Source organism: Ictalurus punctatus, chromosome 8, assembly GCF_001660625.3.
Source record: "Ictalurus punctatus breed USDA103 chromosome 8, Coco_2.0, whole genome shotgun sequence".
Classification (NCBI taxonomy): domain Eukaryota; kingdom Metazoa; phylum Chordata; class Actinopteri; order Siluriformes; family Ictaluridae; genus Ictalurus; species Ictalurus punctatus.
Window position 1 is genome coordinate 18,834,746 of NC_030423.2, and position 20,469 is coordinate 18,855,214.

At 38.5% G+C, this 20,469-nt stretch overlaps 1 protein-coding gene across 3 annotated transcripts in view; it reads left to right on the plus strand.

Annotated features, from left to right (window-relative positions):
- Positions 1-16,207: 16,207 nt before the first annotated feature.
- shank2b (SH3 and multiple ankyrin repeat domains 2b) overlaps positions 16,208-20,469 on the plus strand; it is a 137,997-nt gene continuing 133,735 nt past the window's right edge. For all 3 annotated transcript variants that reach the window (XM_053682217.1, XM_053682216.1, XM_047157260.2), the window contains exon 1: positions 16,208-16,378. In XM_053682217.1, coding sequence (XP_053538192.1) covers positions 16,208-16,378 — 171 coding nt within the window. The remainder of the gene's footprint in view (positions 16,379-20,469) is intronic.

Genomic DNA, 20,469 nt, shown 5'->3' on the forward strand with positions numbered 1-20,469 from the left:
GTTGAATTTTGAATCAAATGATTGCTCAGAAATCTGTGCGTTAACATGAACGATTAAGTTTAAGTTAACACACAAATTCTAAAACGTTATCGTTTCTTAGTTAAAAACTCATATACAGGGTTTTATACATTGGATGCACCATATAATCTAAGACTAATGTATATATATATATATATATATATATATATATATATATATATATATATATATATATATATATATATATATATATATATACAGTGAGGGGAAAAAGTATTTGATCCCCTGCTGATTTTGTACGTTTGCCCACTGACAAAGAAATGATCCGTCTATAACTTTAATGGTAGATTTATTTGAACAGTGAGAGACAGAATAACAACAAAAAAATCCAGAAAAACGCATGTCAAAAATGTTATAAATTGATTTGCATTTTAATGAGGGAAATAAGTATTTGACCCCTCTGCAAAACATGACTTAGTACTTGGTTTAAAAACCCTTGTTGGCAATCACAGAGGTCAGACGTTTCTTGTAGTTGGCCACCAGGTTTGCACACATCTCAGGAGGGATTTTGTCCCACTCCTCTTTGCAGATCTTCTCCAAGTCATTAAGGTTTCGAGGCTGACGTTTGGCAACTTGAACCTTCAGCTCTCTCCACAGATTTTCTATGAGATTTAGGTCTGGAGACTGGCTAGGCCACTCCAGGACCTTAATGTGCTTCTTCTTGAGCCACTCCTTTGTTGCCTTGGCCGTGTGTTTTGGGTCATTGTCATGCTGGAATATCCATCCACGACCCATTTTCAATGCCCTGTCTGAGGGAAGGAGGTTCTCACCCAAGATTTGACGGTACATGGCCCCGTCCATCGTCCCGTTGATGCGGTGAAGTTGTCCTGTCCCCTTAGCAGAGAAACACCCCCAAAGCATAATGTTTCCACCTCCATGTTTGATGGTGGGGTTGGTGTTCCAGGGGTCATAGGCAGCATTCCTCCTCCTCCAAACACGGCGAGTTGAGTTGATGCCAAAGAGCTCCATTTTGGTCTCATCTGACCTCAACACTTTCACCCAGTTGTCCTCTGAATCATTCAGATGTTCAGTGGCAAACTTCAGACGGGCATGTATATGTGCTTTCTTGAGCAGCGGACCTTGCGCGCGCTGCAGGATTTCAGTCCTTCACGGCGTAGTGTGTTACCAATTGTTTTCTTGGTGACTATGGTCCCAGCTGCCTTGAGATCATTGACAAGATCCTCCCGTGTAGTTCTGGGCTGATTCCTCACTGTTCTCATGATCAATGCAACTCCACGAGGTGAGATCTTGCATGGAGCCCCAGGCCGAGGGAGATTGACAGTTCTTTTGTGCTTCTTCCATTTGCGAATAATCGCACCAACTGTTGTCCCCTTCTCACCAAGCTGCTTGGCAATTGCTTGTAGCCCATTCCAGACTTGTGTAGGTCTACAGTCTTGTCCCTGACATCCTTGGAGAGCTCTTTGGTCTTGGCCATGGTGGAGAGTTTGGAATCTGATTGATTGCTTCTGTGGACAGGTGTCTTTTATACAGGTAACAAGCTGAGATTAGGAGCACTCCCTTTAAGAGTGTGCTCCTAATCTCAGCTCGTTACCTGTATAAAAGACACCTGGGAGCCAGAAATCTTTCTGATTGAGAGGGGGTCAAATACTTTTTTCCCTCATTAAAATGTAAATTAATTTATAAAATTTTTGACATGCGTTTTTTAAAATTTTTTTGTTGTTATTCTGTCTCTCACTGTTCAAATACAACTACCATTAAAATTATAGAATGATCATTACTTTGTCAGTGGGCAAACGTACAAAATCAGCAGGGGATCAAATACTTTTTTCCCTCACTGTATATATATAATTTTTTGTAACTGTGTTGTTTAACAAAGTAAATGTAAAATTCTTAATATGTTGACGTTTTTTGTTAGGAGATGTTTATTTAAATTTTATGGAGCGAGTCTTTATGGAGCGAGGCTGTCATTGCTTTCTAACAATCATGGTGCTTTATACAATTTCCCAGCACATGAAAGTCTTCTGGACAGAGGACAGACACTTTTGGAGAGAGAGAGAGAGAGAGAGAGAGAGAGAGATGTTGGTGAAGGAGCAGCTGTTTATGATTGATATAACACTAAGTGATAACAGGAAGCAACTTGTCCCGTGGATGTTCCATGACATTAAATGTTACTATACACAGTTAAAAACTGCAATGTGTCATTCATTAATAACTTGGCAACTCACTGTGGTAGAAGTGGAATAACACACTTTGCAGTGTGCTCTTATACAAAAATAATACACTTCAGGGTGATAACGCAATTATTTTTTGTATATATAGTAAGCATGGTCCTTCTTGTGTTATTCCTTACTTCTTGTACACTGTCATGTTTTTAATAATGACTCAGTATATCTTACACTACTGTGTGAAAGTGTGTGAGATTGGAGTTTACTGTATTTCCTGCCTGCAGCATGGGGAAGCTTCAGGATGATGCGTTTCTGCTGCGCCACCTCAGTGTTGCTGTGTGGTGGAGTTTTGAAGTCTCGCTTTTCTGTCCTATTTTAAAGCTGCAGTCTGTTGCTCTGAATCCACCTGGGGAAAGGCGAGCACACACAGATCCAGGCCAAGTAACCATCTCTCTCCCTCTCTCCCTCTCTCTCTCTCTCTCTCTCTCTCTCTCTCTCTCTCCTCCCTCTCTCCCCTACTGTTTTAGTTTTTCAATTCAATGTACTTTACTGACAAGTCCAGTGTTGCCAGAACAATTACATCTCAACTGTGATAATAATGCTAACAGAACTCTCTCTCTCTCTCTCTCTCTCTCTCTCTCTCTCTCTCTCTCTCTCTCTCTCTCTCTCTCTCACACACACACACACACACACACACACACACACACACACACACACACACACACACACACACACACACACACACAAAGCTGGATGCACTCAACTGTCTAGAACGTCTTTGTACGATGTAATATTTATTATGATACCTCTTCACTGGAAAGGACACACATGTTCCAGCATGTCAAGGCCCCTGTGCATAAAGCGAGCTCCATGAAGACATGGTGTGTCAAGGTTGGAGTGGAAGAACTGAAGTGTGCTGCACAGAGCCCTGACCTCAACCCCACTGAACACCTTTGGGATGAACAGGAACACTAACAGTCATGTTCCAAAATCTAGTGCAAAGCCTTCCCAGAAGAGCAAACAAGACTGACTCCATATTAATGTCCATGGTTTTGGAATGGCATGCTCGACAAGCACATGGTCAGGTGTCCACATACTTTTAGCTCTATAGTGTATATCCTTAGCTAGCAAATGAAATATCTTGTGGTTGCCTTCTTATGCAGGAAGTATTCTACCACCCACTTCTCTCTCTCACTCTCTCCCCATCTTTTACTCTCTTTACATCTCAGTCTGTTTCTTTCATTCTCACTGTCTTTCTCAGCCTTCCTCTGTTTCTCTTTCTCTGCATCTCTCTGTGTGTATCACTCTGTCCGACTCTCTTTCTGTCTCTCTCTCTATCTGTTTCTCTTCCTCCACAGCTCTCTGTGTGTATCACTCTGTCCGACTCTCTTTCTGTCTCTCTCTCTATCTGTTTCTCTTCCTCCACAGCTCTCTGTGTGTATCACTCTGTCCGACTCTCTCTCTGTCTGTTTCTCTTTACATCTCTCTGTGATTGTCACTCTGTCTGACTCTCTTTTAGTCTCTCTCACTCTCTCTCTATCTGTTTTTCTCTACAGCTCTCTGTGTATATCACTCTGTCTGACTCTTTCAGTCTCTCTCTCTATCTGTTTCTCTTTCTCTACATCTCTCTGTGATTGTCACTCTGTCTGACTCTCTTTCAGTCTCTCTCTCTATCTGTTTTTCTCTACAGCTCTCTGTGTATATCACTCTGTCCGACTCTTTCAGTCTCTCTATCTGTTTTTCTCTACAGCTCTCTGTGTATATCACTCTGTCCGACTCTTTCAGTCTCTCTATCTGTTTCTCTCTACAGCTCTCTGTGTATATCACTCTGTCCGACTCTCTTTCAGTCTCTCTCTCTATCTGTTTCTCTTTCTCTACATCGCTCTGATTGTCACTCTGTCTGACTCTCTTTTAGTCTCTCTCTCTCTCTCTATCTGTTTTTCTCTACAGCTCTCTGTGTATATCACTCTGTCCGACTCTTTCAGTCTGTCTCTGGCTCTCTTTCTCTACAGTTCTCTGTGCTAGTCTGTCTCCCTTTCTTACTTTCTGCTTCTTTCTATTTCTCTCTGTACTCACACTCTATGACTATATCTGACTTTTTTCTGTCTCTCTCTCTCTCTTGTTCTCTTTTTGTACATCTCTCTGTTCTCATCTTTCTCTCTGTTTCTCTTTTCCGGCATTTCTCTGTACTCGTCTGTCACTCTGTCTAAATCTCTTTCCCCATCTCTGCTTCTGTCTTTCTCGGCCTTTTTTCTCTTTCTCTCTCGTTTTTATGTATCTTTCAGCATCCACATGTCTTGCTCTCCATCTCTGTCTACCTTTCTTCTCTCTGTCTGGCCCCCTCTATAAATGTTTTTCAATCTCTAACTCTCCTCTTTTATCATCTCTGTCTCTCTTCTCTGTTTCTGCATACAGTATATCCCTTCTTTTCTCACATTTCTCTCTCCTCTCTTTCATCTTCTTATTTTTGTCCCCTCACAAACTCTTCTCTCTCTCTCTCTCTCTCTCTCTCTCTCTCTCTCTCTCTCTCTCTCTCTCTCTCCATTTCTCTCTTTCTTAAAACATCTCTCATTGTTTCTGTATTTATCTCTCTATGTCTATCTCTGATCATCTTTCTATTTTGTCTTCCTCTCTGTTCCTCTTTTCTCAGTTTCTTGTTCTCTGCCAGGCTTCGTCCTTCATCTCTCTCCTTCTCTCTCTCAATATTTATTCCACCTTTCGTTCCATCGTCCATCGTCTCTGTCTGTCCATCTGTCTTTCCTTTTCAAGCCTCTTTCTCCTTTCCTGTTCCTTTATCACCATTTTGGCATATATCCCTTCTTTTCTCCATTTTCTCTCTCCTTTTTTCAGCTCTTCATTTTTTCTCGATTATTCCATTTATTTTATCTCATTGATCTGTTTGGCCTTTGCTCTCTCTCTCTCTCGCTCTCTCTCTCTCGCTCTCTCTCTCTCGCTCTCTCTCTCTCGCTCTCTCTCTCTCTCGCTCTCTCTCTCTCTGTACTGCTTCTCGAACTCTAGATCTTTCTATGGCCCCAATCAATTCTTCCCCCCCTCTCTCTCTCTCTCTCTCTCTCTCTCTCTCTCTCTCTCTCACACACACACACACACACACACACACACACACTGATTGTTCAGCCTAGTTTTTATAATCATCCCTGTTTTCATTAGTGTTGTCCTCTCACTTCTGTCTTTATGTTTTACGAGGTTGTTAAACGTGTAATACTGTGAAGACATCTTCACTATTGGATCTGCAGCACTCTTGGGTGATGCCGTAACTTATTTATGAAATATTAAAGGTTCTCCTTGGCAGATGGTTCAGCCTTGTCGATTGTTTCCTCTCTGAGAATCTTCCTCCTCTGGCAAGTGCTGTCAGAGATCACGGCTTTCTGAAAATGACACATTTCTGCCCTTAGGGCGTGTGTGTGTATGTGTGTGTCTGTGTGTGTGTGTGTACTTTGCCCCTTTTGGCTGGCGCTGGGCATTTTCTCTGTGGCACTGCTTTGGAAAATGAAAATTGATGCTTCTTTTTTTTTTTTTTTTTTTTGGGAAAAGTCGTATCTTTCGTACAGGGAATTTGAACAGTAAATCTGTTCATGTGTGAGTTTTCCATTTTTGGTTCCTCTACTGACTGGTGATTTTTCTCCTCCAAACAGAATCAGCAGGATTCAAGGTACAATAAAAAAAAAAACACATATACTAAGCATCACACTCCACTCTGTCAAGGTACTGAATATCACATTTTCAAGCCCCTAAGGTACATTTTTAGATAATATCTGATTCTTGTGAGTCTGCAAAAGTGCTGTAGGCTCGATCGATGTAATGGCACAAGCAGCGGTTGCTAAGCAATAAGGCAGCATTCATGATTTGTCAAGATTGACTTATTCACTTCAAACAAATGAGGTACGCTTAACACCAAAACGCATGTGAGGAATAGTGATGTAGCGCTTTCTAAGGTTTCACTTCCTCAGCAATAGTGTGTCGAGTTTAAGTTTAAGGTGTGCACTGTGGCATGAATGTTAAATCACACGTGAAGAAATAAAAAGCTAAAAATTAAACAACTGCATTAATAAATGACAGTAGAACAAGTGAGATAACAAAACTAATGGGGTTGTAATGGGATTATTTGTAATTTGTAAGATTGGTAATTGTGAATTACATTCAAATACTCTTGATAATGGAGTTTTTTTGTCATTTAAATTTTATGAGGTTTCAGTTAAAAAAATATCACTAAAGAACAAATAGTATAAAGTCAAAAATGATAAGATGATAAGATAAAATAAAAAGAGCTCCACTCTGTTTGTAGTAATTATCAGAGCTGCTAGTGTTTACTGATGCCAATTCTGAGGAAAAAAGTCAGTGTCTTGAAATAAAAATAGATCAAATAAAACAAATACACCTTTTACAGCTTCTCTTTTTGTCATGATCGAGCCAAAACCCCATGCATTTTCCTGTATTCACTGTTTTCCCTTCCCCATGTTTCCACTGTTTTCTCTCCCTTATGGTTTTGTTAGTGTGTGTGTGTGTGTGTGTGTGTGCTAGTGATGTGTCATTCATTAATGATTCGATCATTTTGAACGAATCTTTAATTTGAATCAGGAATAACGAGTTGTCTCAGAGAGTTACTTGTTCATTTTTGACCACGCATGCGCTGTAAAATCCCCATAGGTTCTGTACCGGAAACAGAAATGATTAGTTCAGCTCTCGAGTCTTCGGGTTCGAGTCTTTCTTTCAACCGGTGACCGCCGCATAGGCAATGCACCATGCACTACCTGAAACGGAAATGATTAGTTCATCTCTCGAGTCTTCGGGTTCGAGTCATTCGTTCATCACGTCACAACCCCACTGAAGTCAGCCTAGGGGCGGTCATGGTATAAACGAATGACTTGAACCCGAAGACTCGAGAGATGAACTAATCGTTTCTGTTTCCGGAACAGAAGTGACAAATGTGACATGAAAAAAGAACGACTCGGATCGGGAGGTGAGGTGAACTAACAGACTGCATAACCTGATGCTAACCAATTAATGAATCATTTCTGTTTCTCATAATTCAGCCTTGGTTGCATTATCCTATAGTTTATTTTATAGTTTATTAAGCACTGGATGTCTTGGGGAATTTAACATGTAACATTTTAATTATATTCTGCAGAAATGAATGAAATGACTCGAAAAAATATTTGTTCATTTTGCTGAACGAGATTCAAAGATCCGAGTCAGTTAAATGATCCGAACTTCCCATCACTAGTGTGTGTGTGTGTGTGTGTGTGTGTGTGTACACGTGTGTCCAATGTGAAAAGAAAATTAATTACAATTCAAGATAATAAAGCAGCAAGTGAGTTCTCTGCAGAAGAAAACAAACAAAAAATGCTACGTGAACATCAATTTTGCATTAACATACAAGTGTGGACATTTACAAAATGATTGAGGCCTCATTGAAGGCTTGGTGCAGTCCAGTTTAGGAACATGCCTACATGTTCTACTATGGTCTTCAAACCATGCAAGCACATTTTATGCTCTGTTTCTTCTTACAAGCCCAAGTTCTTGATACTTGTCTATAGAGCAACCAGACAATGTTCTCACACCTTTGGAGCCATTTCATTGTAATCAAATCAATCTATCCACTTTGATTTGCCCTGCAGATTACCTTACAACCTTCATAAAACACCTGGAGACTGAGCTCCTCTGAGAATACCTGAGCATTGATGCAAAACCATAAAAATGAGAAGGGAGGGATCTAGTGACTGTTGAATAGCATCGTAGATGCACTAGTAACTTAAAAAGTAAAAGCACAAAAACTGTACTGTAGCCTCAGATTTCTGTTTTTGTCTGACAGAAATGGAACCAGATGTGGTCTTCTGTTGCTGTAGTCCATCAGCCTTAAGGTTCCATGTGTTGTGCATTCTGAGATGCCCTTCTGTTCACCATGGTGGTAAAGAGTGGTTATTTGAGTTACAGTAACCTACCTCTGTCAGCTCAAACATATCTAGCCATTGTCCTCTGACCTACAGTCCCCTCCAAAAGAATTGGACCAGCCAGGGCTATTCTATTGTTTTCACTATACATTGAAGACATTTGGGTTTGAGAACAAAAGATGAATATGAAAGGACAGATCAGAATTCCAGCTTTCATTTCCTCAGATTTACATCTAGATGTGTTAACCAACCTAGAACATTTCACCTTTTATTTGAATCCACCAATTATTTCAAGTGATCAAAAATGTTGGAATGTGTGACTGATAGGTGTGTCTTGCTGCCCAGGTATACCCTGTTACATTGATTTTTTAAAGAATTAATAGCTACTCTTGGTTTTGCAAATATACACTTTACAACATTTGTCAGACACTCTTATCCAGAATGACTTGCATTTATCTCCTTTATACAACTGAGCAGTTGAGGGCCTTGCCCAAGGGCCCAACAGTGATAGCTTGGCAGGGTTGGGACTTGAACTCCTGCCCTTCTAATCATTAACCTAGAGTCTTTAACTACTGAGCCACCACTGCCTACCTAGTGATATACAGAGATGAGCCACAAAATTCTGGAACCACATTTATGGAAAGCCCAAAGTGTGTTTCAGAGGGAACTGTATCTCATCATCAAGGCATTTCCACCTAGAGAACTGCCATTCACTGGGTGTTTTTTTGTTTTTCACACCATTCTGTGTGAACTCAAGAGACTATTGTGTCATAGGTCAGCCATTTTTGAAATACTCAAACTAGCCTGCCAGGAGTCTAATTCTGATGTTTGATGTAAACATTATCTGAATCTCTGACCTGTATCTGCATGATGTTTTGAATTTTGCTACTGCCACATGATTGGCTGAATGGGTAATTGCATGAATGCACAGGGGTACAGATGTAAATGTGGCCAGTGAGTGTCTATTCACTCAGGTTAAAGCCATCCACATATTTGTCAAGCAAATGTTGCAAAGAAGTTTTTATATCAGGTTTTCGTTTTTCAAGTAATATTAAAATAAATAAAGAATGAAAAATAATACTGAGGTCTTCCAAGACGTGGATGAAAACTACATCAATGCTAAAACCCAACCAAGTACTCAAGCAGAGACTCTTACAGTCATGGTGTCATCCTTTGAGATGGCCAATTATGTTTTCCTCACAGTTTCGTGAGTTACTTTATAATAGTTGTTATTGTGTTTACTTCTAGCTTTCTTCCATGTGGAAGATAGCATTTGATAGACTGCAGTGTGACTTGCAGCCCTTTTGACTCCAGTAATTCCTGATGAAATGACAAGCTATCAAAACACTAAATTGCTCAATGACACACTTTATAAACCCTTTTAGCATGAACTTGATGCTGATACTGATATACAGTGCTATACGCACAGTCAAGTGCACTTAATCCGAGAGCTTCAATATGCCACATCTGTGAGAACATTGAGTGAAATTCACTATGGCCATACAATAGAAAGAATTTATTTTATCCAACCATCTCTATTCTGATTAATACTAGAGATTTGCAAGAGGTCAAAAGATGTTACACTAGTAAGTTTTACATTTTTTAGGTCACATGAAATCAAGAAGTGGACAGATAAAGCATTTAAGCAAAATGTTCAAAAAGTTAAATGTCAAAAAGTAGGGGTTTTTTTTTGTGCTTATTATAGTTACAGAGACTTTTTTTTTTTGCTATGGACATTCATGTTTTCCTGAGTAGAAGCAGTGGAATACAGTCTATTTTTGTCCAAAGTACCTGACTCTGAAATATCTAACTAAGTGTGTACAAATATGTAAATATCTAAAATGATTAACAGGCACAGAGGCCATGCCTTCTTCACTGGAACTGACACAGAGACTGCTGAGAGTGATAGGCACAGAAGCCACACCTCCTTCGCTGAGATTGATACACACAGAAGCCATACCTCCTTCACTAAGACTGACAGGCACAGAGGCCACTCCTCCTTCATTGAGACTGACAGGCACAAAGGCCACACCTCCTTCATTGAGTCTGACAGGCACAGAGGCCACACCTCCTTCACTGAGATTGTCAGACACATAGGCCACACCTCCTTCACTGAGACTGGCAGTCATGAATATATAATAATACATTTACATTTCAGAACAGTCTTTACACCCTTTGAATAGTTTAATACTTGTAAAAAAACATTTAACATACCTTCAATTCTCACCATTAACCTTTGTTCTTGTTATTAATAATCTATTATTAGCTGGAAATTATACACAAAGCTTTGTTTCTCTCAGTGTAATACACACACAGGATTTAATTTATTTACAAACTATTAGATGTTAGTGAGGCATGCAGCAGTTTCCACATATCACTAGAATTTTAATTTAACCAGCATTTATAATGAGCATCTCCCCAGTATGGTTTATGACCAGTATTATGAGTGAGAGAGGAAACTGTGTGTGTAGTGTATACTGTATGTATATGTGTGTGTTTATGTAACCTAATGATGGCTTCTCTATGCAAAATCGCACATTTCAGAGTCAGTGTTGAAAGTCTTAATTGCCGAAACCCTCAGTGTGAAAGTGCTGACTTCTCGTTCCTGGAGAGAATCAATGAGGGAAGAACAGCTGACAGGCTTGATGAACGACACGTTTGTGTGATATGAACTCAGGGGACAGAAGGATGCCAGCATGGCCCTATTTTACTGTTTTTACTGTTACGGTTGTGGGCTACTCCGGCAGCTCTGACATGAAGACAACCTTGTTAAATGTTTAGGAATGTTTTCAGTGATCCTGTCTAGTGTTGGTAAATCAAGGTAACTGGACCTATAACACAATCTTGAAAACGGTGAGTATGTTTGAAAAGTTACCAGAAAACTGGAGCTTTCTTAATTAGCCTCAAGTCCAAATTCAGTGGTTCCAGCTATGTGGTTTTTGGTACCTGCTCAAGTTTGGCATTAACAGTAACTAATTGTACTTAGGGGCAGTGGTGTTTATTGACTGGATACACATACATCATACATTATAGAACAATTGAATCCATTCCACTAATTTGATTGTACGAGCAGCGTTCCAAGAGTGCTTATATTTACTATAACCAAACTAAGACGCTTCCCTGTTTGGATCACTCTGCTCATCTGTGTTTGCTACATAAAATTGCAATAGGTTGTTACATTGAAACCATTATTACATTTATTACATGCTGTCAGGTTGTCAGTCACTGGCAACACACAATTCTCTGTCCACCTTTTTTGGGGACTATTTTCACTGATGGCGCAAAAATAAATAAAATGTTTGGCCATATTGTGTCTGAAATGTCAGTTACTCAATTAATTTCCTGTTTATAGAACTCTTACAGTTGTGAGGTCATACTGAGTATTATTTAGTGGACGGGCCTGAGCCCACCCTCCTTTTATTCAAAGGCATTCATAATTGAATGACTGTTCTTATTTGTCTTAAGTTATGGATTAGTTTTGGCTTTCATTCTTTCTTTATTTCATATTTAATATTTCTTTAGTGAACGGCATTAATGGATTTCACTGGGTCTCAGTGGGTTTCAGAAAAGTTTCATTAAATTTGTGCACATAACTGAAAATATCCAAGCTGTTTGAACTTGATAGCTGTATAATCCATATTTACTATATAAAAGTGCAGTAATTCATTGCAAATTATGATTTTATTATGATTTGAAGCCAATCAGTTGAGGTTTACATTAGTTAGTCTTCTTTTGTGTCAATTTACACACACTTAGGGGCAAAAGAAGGATAAGAAAGTTGTTCTGAAATTACAAGATGTTCATATAGAAGCCCTAAGCGGCCCTACATTATTGTTTTTTTCTTTCTTGTTTTTTCGTGACCTCGACTTAATTTTTTCTTAACATAGCAAAAGTTGCTTTCTCGTGATCTTGACATAACGGCATTTTATCGTTCACCTTTATAAATGTAATTAATTATCTCAGATTAAGAACGAGGGGTGTCCCCTTCTCACTAATGTGGAAGTTGTCAATCACTGACAGACATAGAGCTATTTTAGCTCGAGTGAGTCTCTGATCAAAGTAAAAATGAATCTGTTCATCCATGATGCTGAGGGATTGCATTAAGCTTTAGCTGCCTCCACAACAATAAAAACAACATGATGTTATGTTGAGAAAACAGAGAAAAAAGTGATCATGAGAAAATGGTTTGTATCCAGCTTGACAAATGAGGCCCATTGTTACAATCATTTATATTCTTAACAATATTCCTGATGACGTTTTGCTCACTGTTGTCAACTTCTGAACCAGTTTCTTGAGGGAGCTTCACCCAGGAGACATTTCTTAAAGTTCAAAAATAGGCCACGCTCTTCACTGCTTCTCCTAAATGGATTTCGACATGAAAACTGCTTGTCTGGGGGAATCGATTAAGTTTTAAGTAAAAACTGCTTAAACAGTACAAAAAAAAATTATATCTTTTCATGTGACGATATCTTGATTAAAGGAAGAGTTATCGTATATTTCCTATTATGAGATTATTATATAAGAAAGATAAGATCATTAAGCCTAATTCTACATATTTACTCATTTCAAGCTTTAAATTGCCATATTCTATTGGCAGATCATTTGGCTTCTTTCTAGAAATAAGTGCTTGAAATAAACACAATTATCTGACAAGAGAACAAGACGGTTTTAAGCTCAAAATCAATTAAAAAATTATATTTCTTGAAAAACAATCTAATAAAAAACAAATATTAGTTAAACTTGAATAAATTCCTGATATTTGTACTTGCTAAGAATTTTTTTTTTTTTTTTTTTTCAGTGAAAATGCATTTAAGACAATGAATAATATATTTAATCTTGTTAAACCTTTGACTGGTAGTTTACTTTTAAATGACATTGCAGATATGACCAGGGTCCCTGGTTCGTTCCTTTGCTCAGGTTACTGTCTGTGTGGAGCACCTATGCATGTTCTCCCCATGCCTGTTTGGGTTTCCTTTGGGTTTCCTTCCAAAAACATGCTTGTAAGTGGATTGGTTATTCTGAATTGGACCTAGCTGTAAATAAGTGTGTGAATAACTACAGTAGACATGCCCTGAGATGGACTGGTGTGCTATCCAGGGTGTATTCCAGCCTCGCACACGGCGTTCCCAGGATAGACTCCATATACATTGAGACCCTTACCAGGTTAGTTCTTACTGAAACTGAAAAAATGAATTTAATCACAATGCAAATCACTGTTTTGTTGTCATCATGAATCATTGATAACCCTGTCTGTACATTTTGTTTTGGCTAATATGACCTGGTTAACCAAATCACAAAGGACGAAGGAGAAATGGTAATCTTCCATTTTAACTTAAAACAATGGTGACATTTATGATGGTTCGGTCATTTTTGACAGTTCCAGCTATCTCTCATGTTAGAGAACCCCAGCTCTGTTGGTTCCTGCTTGTATTTGTGCATTGTAAAATCATTATTTGTTAAATGGGATTAGTTATTATAGTCTGTGTTGATCTGTATTAGTGGTCTGGTGTAACTCCTCCAGCTCTTTCTTTTGACTCTACTCTCCCTTTCTCTATCTCTGTCTTTCCTCATTTATCTTTCCCATCCTTCAAAATACATTACACACAATGGGCCTTCATTACTGGGTCCTAGGTAATAACTCTTCTGAAATTCGGTTTGTCTTTGCCACCTTTTTGGAAAATCAGCTGTATTGTACACGAGACCTGTGAGTGCTGAGTAAGCTTATTAGGACTTCCAGGAATCGATGACATAAAAAGAAGAATAGTAGCGAAAGCTTAGCGATATAGTCAGCGATTTTGTTGGAAGTTAGCTGTAGCTGGCTGTTTTGTACCTCAACATCCAAAGTAAATGCAGCCCCTCATTTCAGAATTCCTTTTGAAAACTTGTCTCCAAAACACATGCACATCCTATGTCTAGGCTAGAACGCCTAAATAATAGTGCACATTGGGGGTGTGTTTTGAACTGACAGGCAAAATGATTGAGAGTCAAATAAAGACGCCTCCTCAGAGGTGTCAGCATTGCTAACAAGAAAATCTTAGCAGGGAGAGAGGGGGAAACAAATTGAATTTTACCATAACAACTCTAGAGTATGTTAGTATGCGACATGGCTCCATGCTATCGGCATAAATGATCAAACATATAGTGTAAATAACTGTTATTTAACTGCAATCTGCAGAAAAGTTTGGATTAACAATTTACACCAAACATCCTGTTCAAAAGTTTACACCCCCCGGCTCTTAATGTATCATGTTGCCTTCTTGCGCATCAGTAAAGGTTTGCACCTTTTGTAATAGTTGTGTACGAGTCCTTCAGTTGTCCTTAGTGTGAAATGATGGATCTCAACATCATATAGCAACTGTTGGAAAGAGATTTGAGAAAAGCAAAGAATGTGCAGGACCTACAGGATTTTTTCTGAAGAACAGTGGGCAGTTTAACTGTGGTTCATGACTCATGAACAACTATCACAAAACATAAAAACAGTCATTGATTATCAATGATGTGAACATCATTGTCTGCTTGAATATGAACACAAAATAGTAAATATATTAACAAACAAATAAATAAAAAAAGTAAGAAAATGATATCCTACATCATGAAAAAATACACATCTTACCCTGCACTTCTCGCACATTTCTGAATGACTTATAAACAAAAAGCACATTCCATCTTTTTGGATACTGGTATCTGATTTTGGTTTCCCCCACTCAGAGCCAGATCCATTTTTTTGTAGCATGTAGACTAACAGAAATAAATAAATCAAGGCAAAAGACCCGCTAATTATGAACAAGCAGCTCCTCCATTTTTTTTCCACCCAGCAAGACTGTTGTTCTGCCATCTTGTTATCCATTGGTCTGCAAGACCATGGCTCACAAAAAGATCATGTAGAAGTCAGAGTCAAGGAAAGTAACGCTACCCTAAACAAACGTGTGTCTTTCACACCGCAGAACCTTCCCCTTTCAGGGAATTCTCGTTTCCTTTCCATGCATGTTACAGTTAGCTCCTTTCTCTAAAGAAGTGGAAAAGGACCGCAAAAATAGGAAATGAGGACAGAAGGAATTCAAGAACAATTAAATTCACCAATTGAGACGTTATTGCTCACTGAAATATTACTCTAAAGGAAGAGTGTCCAATTGTATCCAGAAAGGGCCGATGTAGGTGCAGGTTTTCATTACCAACAAAGCAGAAGCCACACTAGAGTCTATTGAAAGCCAAGATCAACTTATTAAACAGGTGGAGGCTTATGTCAAACACTTATATAATAAGCATCTTTGTATCACTGATCCAAACACCTCCATCACCTGCAATGGACTGGCGTCCCATCCAGAGTGAACCCATCTGCGTCCCATCCCAGAGTGAACCCATCCGACCTGCACCCATTGTTCTTGGGATTGGCTCTAGACCCATCACAACTCTGACCAGGATAAAGTGCTTACTGAAGATCAATGAATGAATAAATAATTTTGTGAACTGTACACAAAATTTCTTTTTTGATGGCCCAGATATCTAGAATACATCGTTCTCCTGCAGCACTCCAGCTCTGGCCTCTGGGACTCATTTTGCCATCTGTTGTTTAGTCAACTCTCATGTCAGAAAAAAAAACAGCCTGCAACCCATAATACACAACATATTTGATTCACTCACTTTCTACAGTCGGGTCATTTTGTGTTTTCACTGCAATCAAACTGCACACACTAAATGCTGGGGCCTGGAGCTGAGCTTTCTGCAGAACAAGCTGCTCACAACATGCTTCATGGGCAAATCAGAAGTGTTAGGAGTAATTGCCTTGCGTTGGGTTGGCACCCCGTCCAGGGTGTCCCCCGCCTCATGGGATAAGCTCCAGGCTCCTCCATGACCCTATATGAGATAAGCGTTAAGGAAAATAGATGGATGGATAAGAATTTGTCAAATTGCTTGAAATGGATCTGTTCCAGCCTTAGTATTATATGTTGTGTTTTTAAACATTAGATTAGTAATGTCTTGTATTAATTATTGCTAGTGGACTTTTGAACACTGCTGTATAAGTGAGCTATTGTGTGAGTTATCTGTATCTGTAACTCTTTCAGCATTCTCTTTTATCGTTGTTTGTTTGTGTGTGTTTGTGTGTGTGTGTTTTCTCTGTATATAGTGCTTGCTATGCCGCGAAGTCTCATGTCCAGCGAGGAGGAGATGGCTCAGAGTTTCTCTGACTCAAGCAGCTCGGAGTCGGACAGTTTGAGAGATGAGCGGCCGTGTGTGGAACGACCGAGTAGCAGTCGCAGTGACTCCTTTCTCATCTGCGTCGTTATTCCTGATCTGCAGCAGTCTGTTAGTGCGCATGCACACACACACACACACACACACACACACACACACACACACACACACACAAACTCACAAACACATACCTGTATTACTATCTTCATCGAGGATTCCATCTTTTTTATATAATAAAGTTTTATTTTGTATTGGACAAATATACCTTCTTCACTGTGACTGACAGGCACTGAGGCCACACTTTCTTTTCTGTGACTTATAGGCACTGAGGCCACACCTCCTTTACTGTGACTGACAGCCACTGAGGCCACATTTTCTTCATTGCAGCTGACAGGCACTGAGGCCACATCTATTTCACTGCAACTGACAGTCATTAAGGACACACCTCCTTCACTGAGACTGACAGGCACTGAGGCCGTGGCTCCTTCACTGAAACTGACAGACACTGAGGCCAAACCTTCTTCAGTATGACTGACAAGCACAGAGGCCACACTATCTTCACTGCAACTAACAGGCACTGAGGCCATGGCTCCTTCACTGAGACTGACAGGCACTGAAGCCATGCCCACTTCCACTGTGATGAACTGACAAGCACTGAGGCCACACATCCTTCACTGCAACTGACAGGCACTGAGGCCACACTTTCTTCACTATGACTGACAGGCACTGAGGCCACACCTCCCTCACTGTGACCGACAGGCACCGAGATCAGAACTTTAGACCCGAAAATGTATTCACAGATTTGTAATTCTGATAGTTAAGGTTAAGTTCCTGCTTAAATTGCTGTGATTATATATATATATATATATATATATATATATATATATATATATATATATATATATATATATACACAATTTATTGTAAAACACACAGAAATTACACACACACACACACACACACACACACACACATGCTGTGAGCTCAGTGCTTCTGTTAGCCTTAGGCTTTGGGGCTATGTGCTTTGGCTTGCATTATATCATTATCGTAAATTGCCTCCTGATTCTTACTGTAGCAGCTTCCTGCTGAGGGCACAGATTGAGAATGACAGCTTTGGGCCACTGGGAAAAAAATAACCAGCTGTACACTAACTCATTCCTAAAATCACAGTAGGCGTATGTAAGTCTATAAAACAGCTATTAAAGCCACTCCATTTGTGGAAGAACTATTGTGCTCATTTCTACCTGAAACTCTCACTTCGCCATTCATCATCATAAAGCAGAGAACACTGTAGGTGCATTTTACAAAGTTGTGCTCTTAAAAGTTAAAACAATTGGAAGTTATTATAGTTCTAAAAAGTCATTTGTTTTAACTGTCATCTAGTTATCAATATTAACTTAGTTTCAGTTCGAATTTAGCAAAAGCCTTGGGGTAGAGCAAATAAGTATACAAAATGCATCATGTATAATACAAACAGCAGTTGTATTACAGCTCCAAATTACAACTTTTATTCACAGAAACAAAAGAAAACGTATTCCAGATATTGAATCCTCTCTTCCTGTAAATGTAACTGATCAGCCAAGACTTTTGCTCGTTCAAGGCTACAAAGCTAATGTCACCACCAAGTAAGAAAAATATATAGCCTCCATATAGCCGTTATCATTATGCCTTTATCACTGTGTAAATTGTATGTATAAATTATCACACTTTCACCTCAAACGAAGTTGAATTAAGGGGGAGCGAGGTAAAATATGTGCCTCAAAGTCTGTAGATCTTTTCAATGAGTCATATCATTTGGTTCAGCCATTAAGAGTCAACTTCTAAATGGTTCATTGGCATGTTTTTTCTAGAATCTACAAAGTTTGTGACATTTTGACCAGTGATTGCTCATCTTTGCTTAACTATGGCTGAAATTAGGTTTGCACTTGTTTTACATTCTATTTATCAGAATAACTTTACTTTTCTTATTTTACATCAAGGTGTAAAAGACTTTTTTTTTTTTTTTAAACAAGCATCAGTACAGAAAATCCTTTCTGACACACAGTTGAGAGTCAAACACATCAAACACTATTGTACTGTACTGTACACGTCAGAGATTATCTACTCTCAACATTCACCAAAAGAACAAACTCAAAGCACTGACTCTTTTGAAAATGACACAGCACTACTGAAGATGGACTCGCATAAGTGATTTGGAAGCTTTTCATTGTTTTAAATCTGTAAACTACTTTATCCTCTTTAATCAAGTTTTGAAGAGCAAGAACAGAGAAAGAACTAGCACTCTAGTTCACACACTTTGTATGCATGATATCTGATTGATGATACAAGAACAAAGTGATGTCTTAATGCTTTTTACTGTCATACTGCAGCATACAAACTCAATGAATTTTTTTTTTCCTTAAGAGCTTGTTTGCTTAGTAGTCTTTGTCAAATTATGCAGCATCTCATTTACAAATATAGGTGTCTAAGTAGATTTGCATATAAAATCTGCACTTTTTATCAGCACTACGCATTCACACTCAAATTTCCACCATTACATAAGACGCTGGAATCCAGATATAAAATGAATAAAATGATTCACATCATTTTCTCTGTGAGGAAGGTAGCGTGATGATTACACAATGTCCCAGAAGGATAACTAGGAAACTCCCAAAAAATGCTGTAGAAAGCTGTAGAAGAAAATAGAAGAAAAAACACAAATCAAACACCTGCAAAACAGCTTTAATATTTACGGAATTCACAGACGCTCAATGTGATTTTATAGGAAAATAATCAACAACTCACCAATGGGATGGTGAGTTTCTGATACCACCCCAAAGTGGATACAGATTTACACATTGTACTGTACTTTTTATCCATTTATAGACACATTTAATGTTCTGGAACATCCACAAAACAAGTTCCTGTTATCACATATGTACATTATAACAGCTATAAATAGGCAGACCTCACTACTCTCACTTTTTTAGATAATCATTGTAGCCAGAATTACCTATCCAAATTGTGCTGTTATAGAAATTTACAAGTTATGAGTGTAATTAAAGTGACATATTTGTCAAACTAATATTTTCCTATTAATTTGCCAACATGTCTGGGATAAAATAGTGATTTTCAACATGTATATACTTGCATCCACTGTCTCTGTGCTTTACATTGTCTCCACACCCAGCTAAAAAAAAAAATAAACAAAATAAAATAAAAAATATTTAAACAAAAACAAAAAAAACAACAATGAAAGATCTTTAAGAATTTTCATGGTCACTATTAAAATAATTTATTAATTAATAATCAATCAGTCTTACATAGAGTCGAAGTCCTTTGTTGCAATAATTAAATTACACTATTAAATACCACTAGAACCCAATAGGGGAAAATTTAGAAAAGTCATTGGAAACCATTAGGAACAATACATTCCAATAAACACCTATTAAAAAAACATTATGAACCACTACCAGAAATACATTAACACACAGTAGAAATAGTTTCTCATGCCTGTTTTTCAGCACAGTAAAAGGCTGTCTAGCTACTAGTTCGCTAAATAATAAGCCTGAGTCATAAGCTAGCATAGGCTTTATGTCTATATATCAAGGTTGCCTAGTAACAGTGTTCTCAAAGCTTAAACTAATTGAATGGTGAGGGTATTGTGTTCACTTTCCCTTGTTGAAAATATTACCTTCCCATGTTGAAACACACTTAAAGACATATGTAATTTTTTTTTGCTACTAGATGCTTCATAATGATTAAAACAGGTTTACCTACTTGAGGTGACGATCTGAGAGAACCGTATCTCTATATGATATTGTTTTACTAACCTGCTGAAGGCTAAGCTCACTGTAAAACCTTTGAGTTTCTCCAACCAAATACTTGAACTGCCTCAGCAGTAATGTATGCCGGTTTATATGTTAAGCACTGTATGAATATACAGCACATATGCACCAAAATCAGTAATACTGAGCTGAGCGATTATCATATCATGAAATTAACATACCAGCACTGATACTGATCGCAATTTTGGCAAGGTTTCTATGTGGATTTCTACATGGAGCCAATGGATATGGTAAAGGGTGGACCTGAGGTGAATTCTGAAACCTAAGTACAACTCAGATTTTTTTTGCAAGCCCAAAATGAATAAATATTTATGGATGCAAATCCTGAAATAAAGCTGCAGCCCCTGAAGCATGTCTGTGTGGCCAGAAGACTCG